The following is a 24,715-nucleotide window of genomic DNA, read 5'->3' on the forward strand; positions in this document are numbered from 1 at the left end:
CTAATAGATCGGTAAGGGTATTTTGCTATGCTACAACATGGCTATTATGTCGGTAAAGTCTCCCAATTCCGCCTTAACATGGCTAGAACGTCGGTAAAGTCTCTGCGTTCCGCTGTAGCATGGTTATCAAGGCGGTATAGATTATTTGTTATGCTATAATATTGCTAGTTCGTAGGTCAAGTCTTTTCGTTTCGCTGTAACATGGCTAGATTGTTCATTTCTTTGATAATTACTTCTATGAAGTCCCATGTGACAACAGGGTCAGACCTTCAGCAATAGAATTAACCAGCACCTATTCCATCTCTCTCTCTCTCTCTCTTGCGCGCGCGCGCACACACACACACACACACACACACACACGCACGCACGCATGCACATACATACATACATACATACATACATACATACATGCATACTTGTATTCTATGCCATCTTAAGCGTCATCTTCGCAACTCAAAGGTTATCCAGTACCTGTCACCTCTGCAGTAAGCTCTAATGCAGAAAAGAATATTAGGAAGTAAAGAATTTTGTCTGCACTGTTGCATTCTGGGTTTTTTCTTCTTCTTCTTTTATACCAGAAAATACATCCTTGTTGTGTGAAAACAGTCGTGGACGTTGAAAAGGACGCAAGGTGGAATTGATACTACGTGTAGATTAAAAAGTCAAAACCGATATGATCCGTTGGTTTCCTTTTCTTCTGTCACAAAGACAACAATCTTAACAATTTGTCACAAGTTTTGTCACAAATTAAGCTACAGTATTATATCTTAATTATTATAAATAAAACAATCTTCGCTTATTATTTTCAAAGCCGACTGAATTTGAAATGTTTTCAATATTATTTATAATTCAGGGTACATTACAATTGTTGATAACACCTTCCTAATTCAGAATGTAAATTGATTTTTTTAAAACAATTTTATTAGATATAAATTATGATGATTAATGTGACAAATGCAAGGTAAATACCAAAATTCATTAATGCAAAGGCATTCGTAAGATCTTTTTCCCTTTATCATTCTGACTCACAGTTCTGTTTTGTGCCGATCTTTTGTCGGTATGGGACATGTAACTACTGTACATAGCTACTCAAACAAATTTCGAGTCAATTTTTATTTATTAACAGACCAGATACGGATTCACAGAGGAGTGTCTTCTGAATCACAAGTATTAGTTGAGACATTGTGATGTTTCGGGCTACGTAGTTCAATGGTGTCTTCATTTTCACGGTTGCACGAAAGGCACAAAGCTTTGACCTCCTTACGGAAATATCTGGAGAATATGGTCCAAACAAAGAACAGACAGGTTGGGTTAATCCAGGCCAAGAATTGTGTGAGAGTCCGAGCGGTATCGAGGCGAGCTTTTGTTTCCGGGTCTGAAGACCATGATAGGGGGATAGTATAATCCACGAAGTTAATCACGGTGGCTGGCGTATTGCACGAGAAATACACACACGCGAGCACAACTGTTGTATAGGTGACATCAGAGCTAATCCCGTCCAAACTTTGAAATTGGCAAAGTCGATGTTTCCAACACATGCGCAGAAGAATAAGACTGACAAAGACAAAGATAATTAAAAGGGGAAAGGTTGAATACAGTACACCTGATACCCACGGCCAAATTATTCGGTGGATGTCCTGACTATTCTTATCAACATAACATCCACGTGGAAGAATTTCGTACGTCCACATTGCGTGAATACTGACCACCACTAACCCAATCATGATCAAAAGAATTGCCACCTTTGCCATGAAGGCTGAACACAGTTCTTGTGCTCTTATTGGATGGTAAATATTAATATACCGATCAATCACCATGCCCACCATTAACCAGATTCCTGAATATGTGATAAGTCTGAAAACAAACTGCCATATCCTGCATCCAGTATCGCTTAAATGCATAAAGTGTGTTTTATCGAATACAAGTCCAAACCATCCTATACCAGAGTTCAGGATCAGTACTAAAATATTAGAAATGGAATATGCACACATGTATAGCGATATGGATCTTTTCCTCAACATTGGTTGGCGGAGTATATAATAAGTGACCACATTACCCACAATTCCTATTACTATGAGCACAGGTAGGATGTACAAGTACAGAATAACCTGCAATTTGTCTATTAGTTTGCGGTCCTCTGGCTGTTCATACAGATTAGTTTCGCATTCCTCGCAAATGGTTGTATCTGACATCGTCCCATTAGTCTCATTGGGCATAGTGTAATCAGTAACATCACTAATTGGACATTATGCGATCACCTGCAAAAAACGATAAAATGCAACTTTCTAATTATTCTGTTTGCGTCTTAATTTCCTCTCCATTTTATTACATTGCAATTCTACCATGAAAAGGAAAAACAAGTCAACGATTATAACAACACATTGGACTAGTAACTTGTATACTTACAATGTATAAAACTAATGAAACCAAATTTTGTCCTCTCGCGAATCGTACTTGCGTATTTATAATCTATCTTTCAGTTCAAATTGGTGTTCGTATTTGGAAATGTATTCACATAATGGCAGCTTTATTATCTTGGTTCCAGTTTTCGTCCTTCCTTCCTTCCTTCCTTTTCACCTTGCTCTGTATATTTAGTTTGCATTGTGTGATTGACCTTTTCCCATAACTGAGAGTAAGAGTTTTGAGCCTTCCTGACTAATTCCTTATTTGTAAACAATATATTTGTAGCTAATTTTTGTCTATGATTGTAGATAATATTTTACGATTATTATTATTTGTAGATAAACTTATTTGCCTGGATCTGAGATAAGGACATTTGTTTTCCCCTCAGGAATTTCTGGTCTACCTGATATTTGCCACGTTCTTTATTAAAATTTAAGTAAAAGATCTGGTCTTGTTGACAACTAAGAACGTTCTAAAAATGAACTTTTAACCGTCATCCTGGTTCTCGTATTTTGTCATAGGTTTTTAATATTAAGGTTGTTTATATTAAATTACGCACCCCTGTCTTAACATCTGAAATGGAACAAGTCTTTTAGTTGTGTAAATTTTTTGTTGGAGAGGATTTATTTATTTAAATTATTAATTAAATTACAAATTGCTCATTTATTCTTTTCGGAGTAAATCACTATTTTAGGATTATTATGAATTCATTTAGGGGAATTTTGAGTTATATCATTGCGATACATCACAACTGTTGACACATGAACACTGTTCAAGGCTATTGGTATATCAACACATTCAAGATTAATTAATTCGGAACACCGCTGGAATTCATCCGGAATAATCTATACGTTTTGACGTGTGGTACAACTCCTAGGACTATTTGGGATTTAATTCACAATAATGTAAGTTCTTTACTAACTGTTCACTTTGTATTGAGGGAAATAAATTATTTGTTAAATTTTCGTAAACTTGTTGGTTTTCGCTCTTTTCTGTTACTTAGTAAGACCATATAGTCATGACAAGATGATACCATGTTTTCACACATTTGATAAAACTGTGCACATTTTAGTCATTTATGATCGATGCGCTTTTCGAGAATAGAACATTTAAATAGCGATATACACAATGACATCTCATCTGAGCCGTCCACTTTTACTTTTACAACATTTTGCAGCACAGAAATTAAAAAGCGTATCTCAGTGAGATGTTCAAAGGACGTTGCTCCCCCCCCCCCCCACCTTAAAGCATAAAAATAGTTTCGAAATGACAGTGCAATGCAGGGGAGATAACGCAATATAGATATAATTGCGTTTGGTAGAGTTACTTAACTTAGAACAAGGGCAAGACTTGATAATCTGTTCGAAAAATATGTTTTGAGGAAAATGGCTTCTAATATTTACGGCAATTATTTACCGCTTGTTTTACAATTATGATGTAGGTACAAATCCATGGAATTATTGGGCTTGTTTGATAAGCCCAATGAGGATGGTGGATTATTATATCGTTGAGCCTTGCCAATTGGCCAAGCTCTTTTTTTTCCCTCCAGGTTTGAATTTTTAAAAAAATCAGATCTTGGCTATTTGTGGACGAAACATCTAGTCTTCAACTTGGACCTTAATTGCTTCATAATACAAAATTAAATTAAATGAACAGAAAAAATAAAGTGATTCTGCCATGTGTCCGTTCATTTTTAAGTTCTATGTGTAGGTCGAATCAGAATCATTGGCAAATTTGCCCATGTGTATACAGAAAATAATTGAAACAAAATGAGAGCCCAATTGCACATAAAGCATACAGTAATGCAACACGTTCAGAGAGAGAGAGAGAGAGAGAGAAGACGGAGAAGAAGAAGAAGGAGAGAGAGAGAGAGAGAGAGAGAGAGAGGCAGACAAACAGAGCAGAAAGGAATAAATATACATATTTAAGCAAATAACAGGTTATATTAATTCAACATGTAATCTGGTACAAAATGATTATGACAAATTAAAAAAAGAAAAGGAAACAAAAAGTTAGAACACGTCTGTAATTTGAGTGGCACAAAGTACAGACAGTACAATCTAGTAGTATGATAATAGGCGGTTTAGATTGTCTTAACTGATCTAGGTCAAAGCCTTTGCCCCCATCTCCAACCCTATGACTAAGTAGTTACTAACCAGCGCCCCTGCAAGAAGAAAGTCACTTGGGGTAGAAGACTTCAACTAGATCAGTAACCAACAAAACAAAAATATATATGTATACACACAGCATAAACGCTCGCGTGGTTAAAAAACCTAAATGTATTACAAACACAACCTATATCTATGAATGTAGCCCAAAATACAAATACAGACATATGTAACATATGCGAGGACATACCTGAATACAAACACGAAGACATGCACAAAGACATACGTGAAGATATACGTGAAGACATATGCGCAGGCACGCACGAAGATACATGATTTCACCAACGCTTGCATGGTAAACAAACCAAACACTATCAGCGAAGGCGAATTGCCACAAACCCATCTTATTCGCATGAGTCTATTTTTTATATCAGTGGAGCCGTTTTCGAAGACCTGTCGATTTTTATATGTATCCTCAGTGTATGCTCTCTATTATCTGCCTGTATAGCGGTGATTGGCAATTATATAATGATTTATCAAATTCTGTTTCCCGCTTGGATTTCATTCTTAAAGGGACAATCAACTTAATCAAGAAATGTATTATGGTGTGCCGATTATTATCTCAAAGAGGAAATAAACTATGAAAAGTCTTGTATTTATACAAGATTCAGCTAAATTGATAATCTTCAGTGTAAAAGCTACTAAAATCATTGCTTGCTGAAAGTAATAGCAAAATCTGAGAGACCCAAACTAAATATTCTAAGATCATGCGTGCTTACCATTTCATAGGATCATGTATGAACATGTATATAATAAGCCATGGAATAGTAATTCAAAATGACGTAGATTGACTTAATGTAGCAAGAGTGCCCGCGCATGTTTTTCCACCAGCTTTTGAACTTCAAGTATGAATTCTTTCATTTATTGCTAAGTCTTCTTGGTGGCCTAGTTAGTTACCATGTTATACTGCTGATCAGGATTTGAAGATTCGACTAATGCTCTCACGGAATATAATATTTTTCTTAATAATTGAGGAATGGTCGAAACCTGGATTGGTTCTGCATAAAAAATAAAAGTCAGTGAGAAAATGTAAGGTCGTTATCAATTACTAATACGATCACATGCATACTTATTTGAGACATAGTTTAGTTTGAAACAACATCTGAACCTTCTAGCCTGTCGTTTGGCATGCTAGTGGCTCATAAGGAGTTATAAATTCAAACCGCCGTAACTGACACTAAATATACACGTTGGTTGATCATAAGAACTTCATGTATAATAGCTTAAACACTGCAGAATGGTTTTAATCTGAAATAAATACGGATTCACAAGCATGATATTATTAATCAATCATCATCATATATGGAAGTTCACAGAATGATGCGTATCGTATTTTGAAATGATTTATGATATTATCTAATGCTGACACATCGGGTCTGAAGCCTCGGCAATAACTGATGTCCGAATAGCCGTCCCACAGGTGTTCGGTTAAATTGTTCAACAATAGCCTGGGCGCGATGTATGTTAACCTTTCCAACACAGACCCGCACCTTATGTTTTCTTAACAAGGCAACAATGGCTCCGATATATTCTTTAACAGGATCAGCTTGCAACAGCCGTGGCAAAATTAGCGGTCCTCGTGCGTAAATACGTTTAAGCGTTTCTGCAACATTTTCCGAATCGTTAGACGTCAATGGCTCAGCTTCCTTACATCTACTAACAACATCTACAATAGTTAACGTGTTCTTGTATGTGCGTCCGTCTAACGATCGTGCGATGAAAGAAAATATCAGCTTGATGAACTTTGTTAGGTGTTCTCACATCCACCCATCCAAGGCAAATCTTCCCTGGTGCGGACAGGTAAATTTGCCATGTTTAACCAACTATACTCGAGCAATCATGTGGGTGACTTTTGCCGCTCTTGATAACCTTTCAACGGCAGCTTCCGCGGAGACTGTAATAGACCTTATCTATGTTTATTATATCAATGCGCTTTACAAACAAGTGCCCGCTTAGTCTTGAGGATAATCTTGTCGTGAGTGAGGATAATCTTGTCGTGTACGACGATGTGATGATTGAGCAACAAGAAATCTCAGCGAGTATTTTCACGAGGACACAAAAAAACACAGACGTGATCTATGTAACAAAACGATACGCTCATGTGCCAACATCAATCCGGGACAAATGTAACATGCTAATGATGTTTCGCGTCATAGAGGCGTATGGTCTCGTAAACATTCATTTCACTTGGTGTGCCGTCCAACACTCTTGAGTTTCGGCATATGTTTGCGGAGGTCACTCAGGAACCATAGAGTTTCTTCGCTCGGGTCTCGACAAGCAATTTAAACGACTCCGAAAAATGTAGTGTAAAAACCTGCCAGTGATACCATAGCAAAGTATAAGAAGCAACGCCGTAAAGCCGCCTATCTGGAATAGTATAATCAACAGCAACCGTCTCCAAGATATGTTACAGTCGCAACAAACTGTACGGGAAGATCGCACATAGGGCTTTCAACAAATATTTGTCCCGTTGATCAAACCCACTGGTGAAATCGCGGAATCAGTAAAGAAATTCCCGGAAATCACCACCGTAATGGCTAGAATTGAAAGAGACCTGGTATGAGTATTAGGACAGCCTAAGCCATTGGAGAGTTGTCTGTGCACCCTGTTGGCTCAGAGGTAGCCGAGGAAACGGCGCCACCCAAGCAAACGTTTAAATGATCTGATATATTTAGCGAGCTAGGCCGCAAAGAGATAGAAGGTGATGCCGTAGAATTTTCCACTTTTTTCCTTAGCGACTCGAAAGATTATGCAACGGATTCATATCAAAAACGTTCCAAAAAGGAGCATCCTAAATAAGGACTCGGTGGGAATATCGTGGAAAATTTTCAAGGGAAATCGCAACAGGCGACGAGTGGAGGGATTTTTGCTTATGTTGCAAAGTTTAAAGAAGGCCAAAACCTGTGGGAAAACTCGCTGACATCACTATTTGGAAGCATCCTTTGAGGGTCAGAAGCCGAAAGAAGACTGGTTCAGAAACAGTAACAGGAAGAAGAATACTCTGATTGCGCGACCGCTGGCCATGAACACGTGGACAGGTTGTTAACGTTAGTGGAGCTAGTTTCTGTGGATAATAACGCACTAGAAGTCATTAATGGGGCAAAAACGATTTGTCAGCTGTTGCTTACTAATCACATCATGGTCTCCGAGACGTTTCTCGCATCGATGCATGAACATATTGAAGACGTTGATGACATATACAATAGTGATGATGAATTCTGAGACATGTTGTTGTTGCTGTGGGGTTTAACGCCATTTTTCAGCACGATAGGCTATACATGGCGGCCAGTATTAATGGTGGAGGAAGAACCCGGAAAACCCCGGAAAGAACCACCGACCCACGAGAAGCTACTGGCAGGCTTTCTCACATGCCCACATTGGCTGAATCTTAGACTCGAACCGCCGCAGACAGAGGTGAGATGGCAGTGATCTGTAACGAAGAGCGCTTTTAGACCACTCGGCCACTCGGAATTCTGAGACAATTATTCACGATACAGTAATTGTAAATAGAGCTTGGAGCGTCATCTCCATGATCGCAATCCCATCCACAAAACCAACATGTTTTGTAACTTTTTCTACACGAATTACCACAGGGGAAGGTCGCACCCTCGAGATCGCACAAGTGTTACTGGGCGTAAATTACAGTCAACCTGATATCCGATCGTGCTCACTCAGGGGTCTTTACGCGAATACCTTGGTGGTGTTCTCGTTAGATGGTGGCTCATCTTTGGGGACGGCAGATCTTCATACAGACGCGTACGATATTGCCTCAATCGATAATAAAGTCCGATGAAGGATTTTGTTGGTGACCGGCAAAGACATTAAAAATTTCCATATGTGAGCATGAGCCTGCACTTAGCCCTGTCATCTCGATTAAATCTCCACAATATATGGTTAGCATGAGACAGTATCAGTTCTCCTTTTACTCAAATGTGTTTCCGAAAATATATTTTAAAATGTATGCGTGCAGGATGGAGAGGGCCTCAGGATACTACATCGTTCTATATTTGTTAGGATTAACACGACGATACAGATCAGTTTAACCTGTCACATTCTATATGGGTTTCACCAACTGTAGAACCAGATCATCTGATATCGATTACTTCCAGTCGCTCATGTATCTCCCATGTCATAATGGTCGGTTGACACATATTCGTTTTACCCTTGTGGACTAGGGATGGCATACGGTAAATCTCTGCGAAGAGACCTTAACAATAAATATATACATTAGAGATCGACCTGATATTTCAGTATAATGACAGTCGTACGTGGATGTGTGATAACATTGCGTGTTTTCAAGGCGAGAAAACCTGTTCACATGACATATCACGGAAATGGCTTAGGTGATGTTGTCCGGGGATTGTTCACAAGCACACCAAAGGTGCTTGCGGCCGCACTAATCGCTAAACAAGTTATAAAACAAGTTGATGACAGCATCAAAATCGTTCCTGCAGATCATTTAAAAAGCGAGGATTGTATGCGTTTCAATCGATTTGAGATCGACTACGACGATCAGTTACTCGAGCACCACTAAAGGTTGAACCAAAATCGATTACTCAAGCATAAACAGTGGGAATACCCCGATTAAGTTAGTAAAATAATGAATGAAGCCGCTCAATAGCGTTCAGCTGATTCACCGATTGCAAATATGTCAGAGAGAAGTGAATCTCAGTTGTCACTCAGAAGGTATTAGACGAAACTAATAATGTATAATATCAATCGTCCAACATACACTCAGTCTCGCGTGGGACATGGGTGAGGCTGTGATGATAGATCTCAGCACCAGTGAATAATATAATTATTCATATCCGGCTTGGGATTTCATTATATTAAAAATAGCATTACAAGTACACTTCAAGTCTCGCTTTTACTCTAACGTGAGGCTTTCTAAGAAGCTAAATTAAAACTGATACAGGACGACGACAATTACGTTTACGGTACCGATGACAAGGTTGGATTTGCTAACAATGGCATCACGAACGATGGAGGTGCGGTTGATGGTAAAGTTGAATTGTCAAAGTTAACATTGTGGATGATTGTGTTAATCCCTTCACTGGCCTCACAATCACATTTGTTGTTTACGTGTTCTGGAACCGCGTCAATGCTGTCGTTTCTCGCACCCGCCACGGGACTCGAAGCGAAGCACTGTTCATATATAGTTTGCATGGCAAATAACTACCCAACATTGTTTCAGCGCAGCAATACATGTGTGTTAGCCTCAGCGCACCAAAACACGTATTAGTGGCGTTTCAAGATGTAACTCGGGCTAACTACCAAACCCGTAGTAAGATGATATTTAACAACTATTACTATTCTTTGATCTTAAAGTAAGTAACAGAACGAAGCGAAACCAACACATTTAGTAAAACCACAAAATAAATGTATTTCTCTAAGTTACAAAATGGATATTTAAGAGGAACGTACAGTATTGTGAATTAAATCACAAATAATCCTAATTTTTCTATCACAAGTAGAAAAGTATAGAATATTCCGAATGAATTCCAATATTCTTGAATGTGCTGACGTAGCAATGGCCTTGAATGTGTTAATGTACCAATATTCTTGAGGTTTTGGCTAACGAGATTATTTGTATTCATTATTTTTATCCTAGCTATTGACATCTATAAAAAAAACCTTTTTAGTACTTATACAAATTTCTAATTTACAAAGAAAAAAAACAACAAATATTTCTAATTAAAAGCGTTTATTCTATGCAATAAATAAGTGTTTGCACTTAAGAAATAAATATCAATAAATTAAACTTTGTTGAATGAAAATGGTTTTCTAATCAAACCCAAACGCGAATTACAGATAAACAGAAATATTGGTGAAAGGCTAAATACCAGTATATTTTGACTTTATTCAATGTTTACTCGACCATCGCGTTTATACATTTCATGGAACGGATGATTGCACCGATAGTCTCATATTCAGGCACCAACTCTTATTTCTTTTTAGATACACAGAATGTGTTGTTGGATACACAGTACATGTTGTCAATTACACAACCTGTGTTTCCTGATACACAGTATGTGTTGTTGGATACACAGTATATGTTGTCATATACACAACACGTGTTGTTAGATAAACAGAATATGTTGTCAATTACACAACCTGTGTTGCCTGATTCACAGTATGTGTTGTCAGATACACAACACGTGCTGTTAGGTACACAGTATATGTTGTCAAATACACATCTTGTTTTGTCTAATACACAGTATGTGTTGTCAGATACACAACAGGTGTTGTTAGATATACATTATATGTTCTTAAATACACGGCCTATGTTGTCTGATAAACAGTATATGTTGTCAGATACACAGCAAGTGTTGTTACATACACATAATGTTTCGGCAGATATACATAGGTAATGTGTTGCTAAATATACAGAATATGTTCTTCACATACTTATGCGACGTTACTTGCTCACATTCCTACGTGCGTAGGATCGAGTAATTTTTTCCAGTGTAGACCGACAATAGGGACTATTTTTATCTTGTATCATACGACCCTCTACTGCGAGCATATTGCACACATCTGTTATACTAAAAAAAAGGGCCGAAGGAGGTAGGTAGAGGAGAAGTATATTAGAAACGGTGTGAGTGTGTGTGTGTGTGATTTGGATTTTTAACGTAGCTTTAACAATTTTTCAGTCATATCGCTACAATGTCTGCAGTGTGGCAGTTTATAGTGATGTCTAGCACTGGGGCATCGTGTCACAGACATGTAGCATGATGTCCCACCCAGTCACATTATCCACCAGGCCGACCTGTCCTAACACTAACCTCTTAATGCTGAACGCCAAGCGAGGTAGCTGTTAGTACCATTTTTATAAGTCTTTGGTATGGCTCGGCCGGGATCGAACCCACGACCTCCCGCATCCGAGGCGGTCGCTCTAATATCTAGGCCACCGGAGCGGTCTATTAGAAACGGATTGATAGGTTTGTAGACAGATTGCATTAAAGGTGGGTATTGTGAAAAACATCAAGTATGTATTAAAATCTTGATATTCCACTAAAAACTGTTTTTCCTCCTCTATATTCAGTGGTGTAAATGTTTACAATATCCTACTATGAGACTTAAAACAGTCCTCTTCTATATCTGTTCCATTAATGGGATGGTCTTCTGCCGTGTGCTATCACAACTTTACCCCGGTGACGATAAAAACGAAGGTGTGCAATCGCAAAATGAGTTACTAAAACAATAACATGATTATTTTAGCATTAGAACATGGCAATAAATATGCCTTGTTGGAGAAATGTATACAATGATTCGGAGGTTTACATTTATCATTACATATATATGGGTAGGCAGATGGATATGCAGATTGAAGAAAGAAGGAACACAATTACACATGTATTGACTAATAGATCTGATGAATGATCATAACTTTCGAAAGGCTCAGTCGAATGCTTTGTTAGATACAGAAAACAAGTCTCGTGTAATTAAGGTAAAACAAAAAACAAACACACCCCACCCCACCTACCACCCAAAAACAACCCACCCACCCGAGTCAATATCCATCGCATCTATCTCGAATATCAACCGGAAAATTCAAATTAATACTGTTCACGTATTCTTCTGAAATTATTTCATTAGAAAGATATACAACATAAACGAATGGACAAAAGTATGGATGGACGTATGGATATATTGATTGGGTGATATTATATTTTGCTTAAGTATATGAAAAGATATTGTTTAATACTTTATAATACATTTACATAAATTTTAATAATTTGATTTTAACCTTGTTACCAGCGATTCAAGTTAGGTGCGGTTAAAAGTAAGTCGTACTGGAATAAACCGAAGGCAGCTCGTTTTGTTGATGTTGACAACGAGTGTACAACACATACCACTAAGCTGTAGGTGACCTAAAACTTACATCCTGATTCTGTATTTTCGCCCATCTGTACATCCCTTGCTTTATATATCGTTAATATGTAAAAATTGAAGCTTATCCGAAATATAATGATATTTAGTACAGTCAAATAGAATAATTTATGAATTCTCACAAATCGTATTGTTTAGTCAAAGGTGGCACTGCGGAGACCAGTCTATTCATTGCCTTATCAGTTAATAGGACTTGTTAATTTAAACGAATAACTAAATGATTTGATTTATCTGTGAATACGTTGGGCTCATTCGGATCCATTCGAGAGATCCATTCATGTCCAAGAAAATCACTCTCCTGGCTCAGTCGAACAATGAGAACGTTATGCGCGCGATCACCGCTCTCAAACAAGAAGAACTTAGTTTCTTATGTTTCCAGATCACGCCTACAAAATAGAGGTTGTGTTCTCAAGCGAGAACGCTTTCAGGGTATAGTGGTCTGGACGTTCAGGTATCGAGACGGGCACAAAGAACGTGCGTCAGTGCAAAGGAAAGTCCTCTCGAATACATCTTTAAGTGACCATAACTGTCCAGGTCAGCCTGGTTCAGCTGTCATTGTGTGCTCATGGGAGAGGCACTTCACTCTCAGTTCCTAATTATAATATAGAAAATAAATTAAATGTACCGTTTAAACCAATAAACCGTTCAATCTATTTATACGTCACCCATCTATCAATTTATAAGTGCCGAGGTCGATTTTTTTTTGTGAAAAGAGTGAGACAGAATTTAATATAATAAAAAAATTGTATGACATAAATATTCTGAATATGTCATGTGCATTTAATATTACTCAATATCTGAATGATTATATATATATATATATATATATATATATATATATATATATATATATATATATATATATATATATATATATATATATATATATATATATATATATATATATACGGGGCCCCGAATGGCCGAGTGGTCTAAAGCGCTCTCCGTTACGGATCACTGCCATCTCACCTCTGTCTGCGTGGGTTCGAGCCTCGGATTCGGCTAATGTGGGTATGTGAGAAAGCTTGCCAGAAGCTTCTCGTGGGTCGGTGGTTCTTTCCGGGGTTTTCCCGGGTTCTTCCTCCACCATTAATACTGGCCGCCATGTATAGCCTATCGTGTGCTGATAAATGGCGTTAAACCCTACAACAACAACAACATTTTAAGTTTACAATAAGGAATAAAAGTACGAATACCTGGAAGTAACCTATAATTGTACATTTTCTGCTTTTTCTCTTATCTTGCCTGAAAGAGAGAGACTACGCAATAAAAGGGAGCATTATTCACCCAGGAAGTTCTGAATTTATCAGACATAAGGTTAAGTTGTTCCCTGTCAGGTTCCGGATGGGTCTTGTCCTCTGACCAAATGTGTTCTTTGCGATCGAGAAATGGCCAACCAGAAATATGGCCTGAATCACACGCGAAAACTTCTGTCTGCGCCGGTTCGAGTCTCGGATTCAGCCAATGTGGGTATGTGAGAAAGCTTTGCCAGTAGCTTCTCGTGGGTCGGTGGTTCTTTCCTAGGTTTTCCCTATCGTGTGCTGAAAAATGGCGTTAAACCCCACAACAACAACAACACGCGAAAACTCACGATTATACTTTGATTACTCAAGTATAACCAAGGTCTCTATAATGACCGACCAGAGATTATTGTTAAATGCATTCCAGGTCAGATTACCGCCAAAATATATCGCTGATTGAATAGCTGGCCTGGTTAACTACCTGATGTGCAATGATTATACCTAACTGATCACATACCAATATCAACTGGGTGTAGAGGAACCTGTGGATCCGTATTTTCTCTCACTTTGATTGATAAGGGGAAATAAATGAGTTCCAACTACTTGATCTGATCAATCAAAGCTCAAGTTTGAGATATGCTACCGACCTTTCGAAGCTCAACTGGTCAGTTTGAAAACTCAGCCTTAAGTGTTTGATTCTTGGTACAGTTTTATGTATCAGTTGGTGGTGGCTTTCAGTTCACTTCTATTGCAACTTTCGGCTGAAATCAGTGTCTTTAGGGAAATAAGAGCACAAGTTGTAGCAGCTAATAATGAAAAACAAATTGAGAAGTAAATGATAATATTAATATAGTTAACAAATTCCTATACGTTCAAAGATGAAATTAGTTTGTGTTATTGTTTATCTATATTTGATTTCTACGCTATGGAAAGGCTATGAAATCTCTCTCATTACATAATCCTAAATGATCAACGTTCTTAAGGGATTAATTAAAATCTATTAAAGTTTAAAGAACAATCGCTAACGAAATGAAGCTTTCACTTTTTATTTCTTTATTTTGTCAAGCGTGCATATCAAAGGTTCAGTTGCCTTTAGTTCATTCTGATTGTGTTATTCTTGTATCAATTGTCAAATCATGAAAGATAACATAATGGAAAACGTAAACGTATCTCTTAAAACACATATAACCTACAGCTGCACGTGTAGATTCAAACGGCGATGTCCGTTTTGAGCAAGAACCTCTTCAAAACTCTTGACTAGATTGAGATTGTCTCCGGAGTCGATCCATACTAGGTCGTGTGTAGAATAATGATTAAGATATCAAAGCATCGCTCTACTTATTTGACAATCACTTGCACCGGAACGAACCTGGGAGGAAAACGATAACTGAGTTTTAAGAAACCACCGTCTACAAATGTCTAATAACACATTTTATTTGGAAATCCCGCTGAAAATCGAGATAACGCCGGAAATATCCTAAGATAAGATTACAGAAATGATTGGAAGAGTGGTGGACCGGGACGTTGAGTAATAGTGATTTGACACCAGTTTCCTCCCTATTTCTACTTTCATATCTGACAACGCCAAATATGGACGAACACATTTTCCCTTGCAAAAGTTCGTCTACAAACTGCTTTACACAAATTATACTTTGTAGACTGAGTCCACATGGACTTTCTTCTACATAAAGATCAAATAAATAAACAAATAATAATATTTAATAAACGGGTGACAAGGGTGTAAAAATGGTCGAGCTCGCTTCAAGGTCAATCCGCACACTGAATTTTAATGTTATATGAAACACACCACAAACCAGGCAAAAACGACTAGAATCAGGATATAATTCATGCTGGTTGGACACACTTTTTCTCTGTATCTTTTATACTTCTCTCCTTTACCCTAAGGAGTTCTGGGGTGTGTAAGGTGCTGACCTAAAAGTAAGCGCCAAACAACACTGAACGTCACCTAGAGCAAGTAGTTTTTACTTTCCATGGTAAAAAATTATGGCCCGGAAACGATTACAATGCATTACCTTCTTGGGGCTTCACCCCCTGGCCTTGATCCATCCCACAGAACCCTTGCCAGCTTGTTTACGCACTCCACCCCCCCCCCCTTCCAGATTTCTTGATCAGTATCAGACGCTGTTAAAAGATTATTGCTATATAACCATCCTTCGCAAGAAAATGTAGGGCATCAAAATGTTTGCATCAAACACATGTAGTCGTTTAATGTGAATATGTAATAATTTTACCGTATTTTATTCTGATAGTATGATACAATGGGATTGTGTACAAGTTCTAACAACTTAATTGACCCTTTCCCTGTATGATACAACTATTTTTAACATGTTTCAACATGACAGCAGAGCCAGACAGACAGATAGACAGACGGGTGGGAGGCACAATGCTAGCATTTTGAATAAATTATTGAAATCGTTCCATACCGTGTGTATATTCGTATATATTTTGCAGAATTATATTTTTCATTTGCATCGCCATTTCCCAAAAGCAGTAAATCTAACCTAACAGTTAGACATGGAACTGAGTGTGTGTTCTCATCAACTCATTTCGTTGTTGGCTCTACTTGGGACAGAACATGAATAAATGTAAGATGGTTTCTATGGTGGTAGCAGGAACACAAATGGGCGTCAGTAACCTGAGACCGATAAAGATCAGCTTTTAATGTGCGTACATTATAATGCAATCCACAAGGCCTCTACACTCATTTTGTGGAGTGTTAATAATTGTTGTTTCTGTCGTCTAAATTGAATATCTTCCCACCCAGTTTCAAAATAAAGATATCGCCTACTAGCATATTATGGAAGTTCTATAGCTATTCTCAACGCTTTTAGCTGAGGCTTCAGAAGTTTGTCTGAATCTATAAACGAACATCTATTCAAAACTACACAGGCATATTTCAAGATGCACCTGATATAGGTCATATAGAGTTTAGATAATATTTGTTTGCTAAGTTTTCATTTTGAGTTTTAGAAGAATGGCTAATCCAAATGATGTTTTAGAATGATGTCATATGACATATCCATGTGAGATTTTATGAAATAGTACTCCGAGATGGTGACGACAATCAATATGCCTAAGATGAAATTTTTACAAGACATATTTACAGCTTTCTTGTTCGTAAACAACATAACCACCGTTTTTCCCCCCGGAGTAAACCTTAAAATCGTTGCATATGCCATCTATGCAGTTTTATTGGATTCGTGTGTAATTATATTTCCGCATAATAAGTAGATTAGTAATTCAGATACAGATCGTGTGCAAAGAGACGGACAAGAGAACTCTTACCATCGGCAATACTAGTTATATTGATTAGAAATAAAAGAGGTTCAAGAAGGGTCGTGCAAAAAGACCATTTGTTTCTGTTACTTAGATAATTTTAAAAACCATGTCATCACATTACCTGAAACACCATATTCCTTCTGATTAATTATTATACTTCAAAGCCCAAATACATCTTTCAAATATTGTTGTGACACATCTAAGTGGAGGAATAGGTTTTTGTCTAAAAACTTCACTTAAATCACCTGGAAATTTCATTCCTTTAGCGACAGATTGAAAAGAATGATAACCAGTGCTCTTATTGGTATGCTGACGACTTTTAAGCATTCCTTAACTTACGGCATCACGCCCAGTAGCTTTATTTACATAACTGGATTTATATAATATCTGTAATTTCTTTTACATATTGTTAAGACTCTTCGGTCTATTTCTTGGTGCTCATATTCAAATAATAGCTGCTTTGGTTCACTCTTTTCTTGTGGATGCAGCTGTAAATTTTTTTAGTCCAGATTATAGTTACACCAAAGGCACTACAGTGTGATTGCATTCCATTGCTGAAATCCTCACAATGTGTGATAGGTACAACTAACTTGAGTGCATGATTTTCACGGCTATGTCTATCAACATACTCCTTTAACATACGTATATAGCAATATGTTTGGTTTATTTTGGCCTCCCATGAGTGTTAATTACATAATTTAAGTTACTTACATTCTTTTCAACTGTGTATGGGCCAAAGTACTTAGCCTGAAGAGAAGTTTGAATTATGGGCAAGAGAGCCACAACTCTCTCGCCAGATTGAAAACTCATTTCCCTTGTATTTATGCCATGCCTTAATTTCATTTTTTAACTCGTCTTAGGTAAGGGGCTGACACAGTCTACATTGTTCTGCTAAATGTTTCTCCAAATGCAAGAATAGGTTGCATATGAGTCTTAGGTATCTGCTAATTGGGTTTTCCTACCATTTTACAAATGTGACAAGATCCACAGTATATACAAACACCACTTTTAATTTTCTGCCAACAAAAATTATTCAAGATAGTGTGATGAGTCTTATGGACCCCTAAATGATCATCAAAGGAGTTTCTTGGGATAGACTAAGAATTTCCTGTTCATACGAATTAGGAACAATAATTAGATAGCTCATAGACAACTCGTCAACAGCAGATACCTCATGTGGTCTACATTTCCTCATAAGGACCCCACTTTTAACAAAATAACAAACAGGCACTTTTGTGGCTTCAGTTTCGCTAAAAGAACTATGATCCAACAGGAGATCTCAGGACATTGTTCCCATTCGGCAATGAGTGAGTGTCCTTTGTCACCATGATTAGAGTAAAGAGAATGAGATTTAAAAAGAGGATCACTATAATCAATAGGTTTTAATTGATCCATACCAGGAGCAAAAGTGACCTTATCAAAAGCCTGACGAATAAATGTGTCAGATTCAGGAGTAATTTCCTGATCAACATTATTCTCAAGAGCTTTCTTTCCATAGCCCTGGTAACTGCACAAGCTGGGTATACATCTGGGATTTCTTTTTTAATAGGATCGTCTTTCAGATCCAAACAAGGTTTGTCAGTTACAAGTGGATAAACAACAACCTTATCTCCCTTTCTTCCTTTCCTCTTTCTCTACGAATCTGTATTAGCCCGTCTTCTCTTTCTCTCCCACTTTCCTCGTTTATACAATTTCTCTCTTTCTCTCTCTCTCTCTCTGCTGTATTTCTCTGACTTCCCTCTTTCTTTGCATTTGTATAATTTCTACCTGAATCTAAAGTATTTTTTTATAACTCTAATGCCATCTGTTTTAGCTGTAATTCTATTTTCAACGATTCTAACCCCTCCTGGGTAGGATTTGAGACAAGGTCCTCCACTTTAGATGATTTCGTGAAAGCTTGTTGGTTTCACAATTGAATTTTCAAATATGCAAAGTTAAAATACATGGAATATAGAAAGTTCAGATATAATATGAATATAAATTAACAAAACCGCAAAGTTTTATGAAATATTTTAAAGAAATTTGTATCCCGTACATGAGTCCCCAATTTTCTCGTACGATTACGACTCTGTGGTCTTTGAAAAGAACTGACAGTAATGTGAATTAAATACCAGATAGTCATGAAAGTTTTATCACAAATCAAAACGTATAAAGATCCAACCGAATTCCAGTGGTATTCTAAATAAGTCCAAATATTGAATGTGTTGATGTGCCGGTAGTCTCGAACATGGTAATGTGCCAATGGCCTGAAGAGTGATGATGTGCTATAGTTTTTTTTATATATCAAAATAATATAATCCAAAAATGTTCTTGTCTAATTCATTATAATTCCAAATTGATGTACCAGTCCAAGAATATTATTGATGAGCAGTTTGTATTTCCAGTGAATAATATTTGAAATAAATAATTCCACGATAATGAATGCACTGAACACAGCATTAACACTGATTCTGTTAAAGATGTTAATGCAAGAATGAGTAATTTCTGAGACTCAAAATAGAACCAGGATGAGGGTCAAAGGTTAATTTTAATAAATAACACGGTAAACATCAGGTTCAACGGGTGTTTCCATGGGGGAACTCCAATGTCCTAGACTCATATTATGGTAAACATCTTTACTTCCATTGATAATGATCCTAATATAGTATTCTTACAGAGAAATATTAGACAGTAACCTTGATTCAGGACAAGGTCAAGTACAAAATAAAAACACATAACATAAAATCATTAAAAAAGCCATCAAATAATACAATTAAATATACATACTATATCACTATTTAATTTAGAGTATCAAAGCACCTTTTTGAAAATTTGTGAGAGAAAGATTACTATTATCAGTAGGTGAAGTAAATTGCTTATTTAATAAGTCATCGTTTACTTTTTCATCAGAAATACAAAAAAGGGAAACATTATAACTTTTAACTTGGATTGGGTAAATATAATTCATAGGATCCGTGTCTTTCAAAAGTGTGGCTGTAAATTTCCAAAATGTTTTTGGATCTTTATCCTCAGAATCACAAAGAATTTAATCATGTTTATCCCTGTATTGCTCTGTAACACACTTTCCATGTTATGTATTCTATTTCTTACTTGTTTGTATTTTTCTTATTGTTTGGCCTACAATTACTGAAGTTATATTTGCATGTTGTTCATTTTCTTCGCATTATTCTTATTTGAGAATCACACCACGGTTTATCAGCTGGAAAAATTGTAGCAGTTTTTAAAATGTACGACACCCTGACCTAACACTTTTAATAATTGTGTGGTAAATATATTAGTTGCAGCATCACATCACTAAGAGTTAGCAATAATTATAAACAGTTTCTGCTGTCAGAGTTGAATGTGTTGAAATATTTTTTGCTGTAAAACCAGACACGACGGTTATGGGCTGTTTTGAGATTCACGTTAACACGGATTTCAATTTTAGGAGCATCATGTTTAAGAATTTGTCAACCATTTTCAAACAGTAAATGAGAAGTATGTTTATGCAACTACTTTCAACGACTGGCTCAAGTAAGGTTATAATAGAAGAAGGAATTCGTGTAAGGTTTGTTACACTGTATCTTGTTATAAGATCAATTAAATGTACAGACAAAGAAAGTCTGAGTCAGTCAATCTTTTTACCCCTCTCCCTTAATAATACTATATATATACGCGTCACTTATTATATCAACTAAAGTTTTAAAACTTTCCCAGAGATTAATATGAGAGTAGTTTGATCTTTAGCCCGTCCATACAGTAACTGTGCACGAGTAAGAGAGTAGTTCGATCTATCCCGTGTCCATACATTTACTGTGTACGAGTAGGAGAGTAGTTTGATCTCTACCCGTCTATATAGCTACTGAGTATGAGTAGGAGAGTAGTTTAATCTATACCCTGCCCATACAGCTACTATGCACGAGTAGGAAACTAGTTTGTTTGATCATAACCTCGTCCATACATCTACCGTGTACGAGTAGGAGAGTAGTTTGATCTATCCCGTGTCCATACAGCTACCGTGTACGAGTAGGAGAGTAGTTTGATCTATACCCTATCCATACATCTACCGTGTACGTGTAGGAGAGTAGTCTGATCTATACCCTGTCCATACAGTCAATGTGTACGAGTAGGAGAGTAGTTTGATCTATACCCGTCCATACTTCTACCGTGTACGAGTAAGAAAGTAGTTTATATCCCGTCCATACATCTAACATCTACCGTGTATGAGTAGGAGGGTAGTTAAATCCATACCCCGTTCATACATCTACCGTGTAGGAGTAGGAGAGTAGTTTGATCTATACCCTATACATACTTCTACCGTGTACCAGTAGGAGAGTAGTTTGATCTATACCCTATACATACTTCTACCGTGTAGGAGTAGGAGAGTAGTTTGATCTATCCATTATCCATTTGTTGCCGTTTTGATGACTTAATTCCAGACACAATTTCACAGTATCCTCCATGCAGCTAACTATAACAACATATTTTGACTTTTCAATTCTATATAAAAAAGTTTTCTTTCATTTTTCCCTTCATTGATTTATGCTTCTTCTCTCGCACTATTTTCCATTGTCTTTCCATTTTCAGAATAACTGAAATAACTATCTATCCAAAGATATAAAATAGCTTCAAACTGACCATGAACGCAATCTGTATTTACATATGGCTATTTTAGCAGGCTGCTTGTATTAGTTATTATATAGCTCATTCTTATATATCACTCCACTGTTTTCTTACGGATTATAGTACAAATCATTTTCTCGTGAGCTTTCGTGTGTGCAGAAACGGCCCTAGGATGTGCAGGGCCCAAGGCAGCAAGCGATGAGAGGGGTCACAAGCCAAAAAATTGGATTGAGGAGTTGATTTCCGAGGGGCCCATGAAATCGCAGGGCCCAAGGCAGTTGCCTCGTTCGTCTTGCCCTAGGACCAGGCCTGCATGTGTGTGTGTGTGTGTGTGTGTGTGTGTGTGTTTTTTATTAACCCCGTAATAGGTTGGTTGACCAATGGGTCAGATAATCTAGGGATAATAAATATAATCTACCGAGAAAGAAAAGACACACACACACGCATACACACATGCATATGGCACACAATTTAGGTGACATGAACTTTGTGATATTACAGTGTGTGTGTGTGGTGTAGTGTATTGTGCGCGCGAGATATAGAAGGGGGGGGGGGCAGAGCGACAGACAGAAGCTATAAGAATGCCAACAAAATACTCGAGGCGACGAAGCCTTTTTGAGTCAATCCCTCACATCCTTGCCGTGATCAGCAGCCGCAAATTTTAATGTCATTTTCATAATCTTGTATCTTTAAGATGTATATATGTGTGTTGTGTATATGCATGTGGATCGTCGAAAACCGACGATATTGGCGACCATAGCTGTTCCAAATTTTCAACTCAAGTAATAAACGGCCAGTTTGATTGGCAGTTTCAAGTCTGATACAGAATTCTCTTGATGTCCCTCGACTCCACGCGCGCGTTCGTGTGTGCGTTTGCACGTGCATTCTTATGCATGTAAATGCAAACATGAATTTATACAAATTCTTGTGAAATGACTCCATCTTGGTGCGTATTTAAAAGAATGTTAGTTTTCAGACCTGAGATTTGGCTGATTTTCCTGTTAAATTGTTCAGTCTAACATTAATAGGATAAAAGTTTATCTGATAAGTTCTTCAAGTCCTACACAGTTGTATATTGTGCCGTTTGAATCCACACTGAACATCAGATAGTAAGTTCTTAGATTCCAGTTCATTATGGGCGGTACAAAAAGCTAAACACATACAATCAATCAGTTCAATTCACAAAAGTTATGTAGCAATAGTTTACTGATCGCTGGGTAGGATAGCGGGACTTGTCGACAACTAACTGAAAAAATGTGAAACTTTACTGATGAAGATGAAAATAACTGTAACGCCTCTGCGAGATCTAATACTTAAGGAGAAAGGTCGCGGCCATGATCACTTAAATGAGAATGTACAGAGGTCCTACAAATAGAGATCTTCATTTGAATTGCGATGCCCAAAATACATTTCGGTGTTCATTCATAACTTGTACAGTTATTAATGTCATATGTTCATTAATACTCTGGCGAATAATGACCATGATCATGAAATAAAATTCATAAACATGATCCCAAATGTTTTTAATTCACCAAGGAAAACATTGCATTCGACAGAGCAGACAGGTCCATGAAACATGGCTAGAAAAAGAAAAAAAACATTTACATGAAAGATTAGAGTTGTATATAGCTTTATGTTCATGTGTCAGTCTCTACACCAGCTGGTTAAGAAAGCATGGATAACATAAATGATTTAATGAAAAATCTGTTGGCGATGACAGCAAAGCTAGAAAAAAGTCCATTTGAAAGATAAAATGTGATGGTGACATCAAGGAGAAGAAGTTTTAAGTCATATATATATATATATATATATATATATATATATATATATATATATATATATATATATATATATATATATAATTTACATTGTTTGTTAGCATTTATTTAGTTCTGTTAATAACTAATATATGGCTAATTTTTTCACGATGAGTGTGAGATTAATATTAGGATCATTATCAATAGCAGTAAACATATTTTCCTGGTCTGAGTCAAGGACATTGTGGACATTGTGTTTACTATGTACTTTATTATAACTTTAGAACAGACCTTCTAATTATAACTAAGATGTTTCTAGAAATGAACTTTTTGCCCTTATCCAGGTTTTTCTTTTGTGACTACTTTTTTATATATATAATCTTGTTTACTGGAAAAATTGTTAGTATGTGGGATAACATCTGATCAGATTCCAATTGTATTATTATTGTGCAGAATTTTGATTTGGGGAAACTATTTAATTCCAATTCTTTTTTAGAAACACGAAGTGCTCAAACTTATGTTCTTGGAGATATAGACTAGGATTTAGAATGAAATTCAGATAAGGATAAATTCTTGGATTATATTAATATGATCCAACAAAAGACTATTTGCAAATCGCCATGACACAGGCCATCACAGGCACATCACAGGCACATCAAAAATCTTCAGCGCTGGAGTTTCGAAATAAGACTAAAGTTTATTCTGAACGTCATTCATTAGGACTTGTGTCAATAATTCTAGAATTATTTGGGATTTGATTTACAACACCATACGTTATAATTTATGTTTTCAATTCGTATTCTAAGGGAAAAAATATTTGCTGTGATTACAAATCGTGTTGCTTCTCACTCTTTTCAATTATAATTTTTAAGACCATAGAGTCGTAAGATATCTTTATATACACAATTTATATGATAGGGCAATGAACCAATATGTGCTTGTTCAAAATTTCAGATGAAAGATAATGAACCAAAATTATGTTTTTATATAAAAAATTGTTTATTAATACTGACGTTAATGATACAAGGTAGAGTCTCTGTGTGTGTGTGTGTGTGTGTGTGTGTATGTGTATGTGTGTGTGTGTGTGTGTGTGTGTGTGTGATTTGGATATTTTACGTAGGTTTAACAGTTTTTCATTCATATCGCTACGATGTCTGCAGTGTGGCAGTTTATAGTGATGTCTAGCACTGGGGCATCATGCCGCAGTCATGTAGCATGAAATCCCACCCAGTCACATTATCCTGACACCAGGCCGACCAGTCCTAACACTAACCTCTTAATGCTGAGCGACAAGCGAGGAAGCTGTTAGTACCATTTTTGTAAGTCTTTGGTATGACACAGCCGAGGATTG

General features: G+C 36.9%; 1 protein-coding gene across 2 annotated transcripts in view; it reads right to left on the reverse strand.

Moving 5' to 3' along the window:
- Positions 1–396: 396 nt before the first annotated feature.
- LOC149785042 (G protein-coupled receptor 183-like) overlaps positions 397–24,715 on the reverse strand; it is a 66,570-nt gene continuing 42,251 nt past the window's right edge. Inside the window, exons 1-2 of one of the 2 annotated variants that reach the window (XM_089978750.1) lie at positions 4,762–4,979; positions 397–2,258 (exon numbers count right to left, since the gene is read on the reverse strand). In XM_089978750.1, coding sequence (XP_089834876.1) covers positions 1,140–2,216 — 1,077 coding nt within the window. In that variant the 5' untranslated portion in view covers positions 2,217–2,258; positions 4,762–4,979 and the 3' untranslated portion in view covers positions 397–1,139. Of the gene's footprint in view, positions 2,259–4,761; positions 4,980–24,715 lie in introns of those variants that run through there. The other variant, XM_089978749.1, reaches the window with a different exon arrangement.

This window comes from Sinohyriopsis cumingii, chromosome 13 (assembly GCF_028554795.1).
Source record: "Sinohyriopsis cumingii isolate HCF-2022 chromosome 13, ASM2855479v2, whole genome shotgun sequence".
In the NCBI taxonomy this organism is placed as follows: Eukaryota; Metazoa; Mollusca; class Bivalvia; order Unionida; family Unionidae; genus Sinohyriopsis; species Sinohyriopsis cumingii.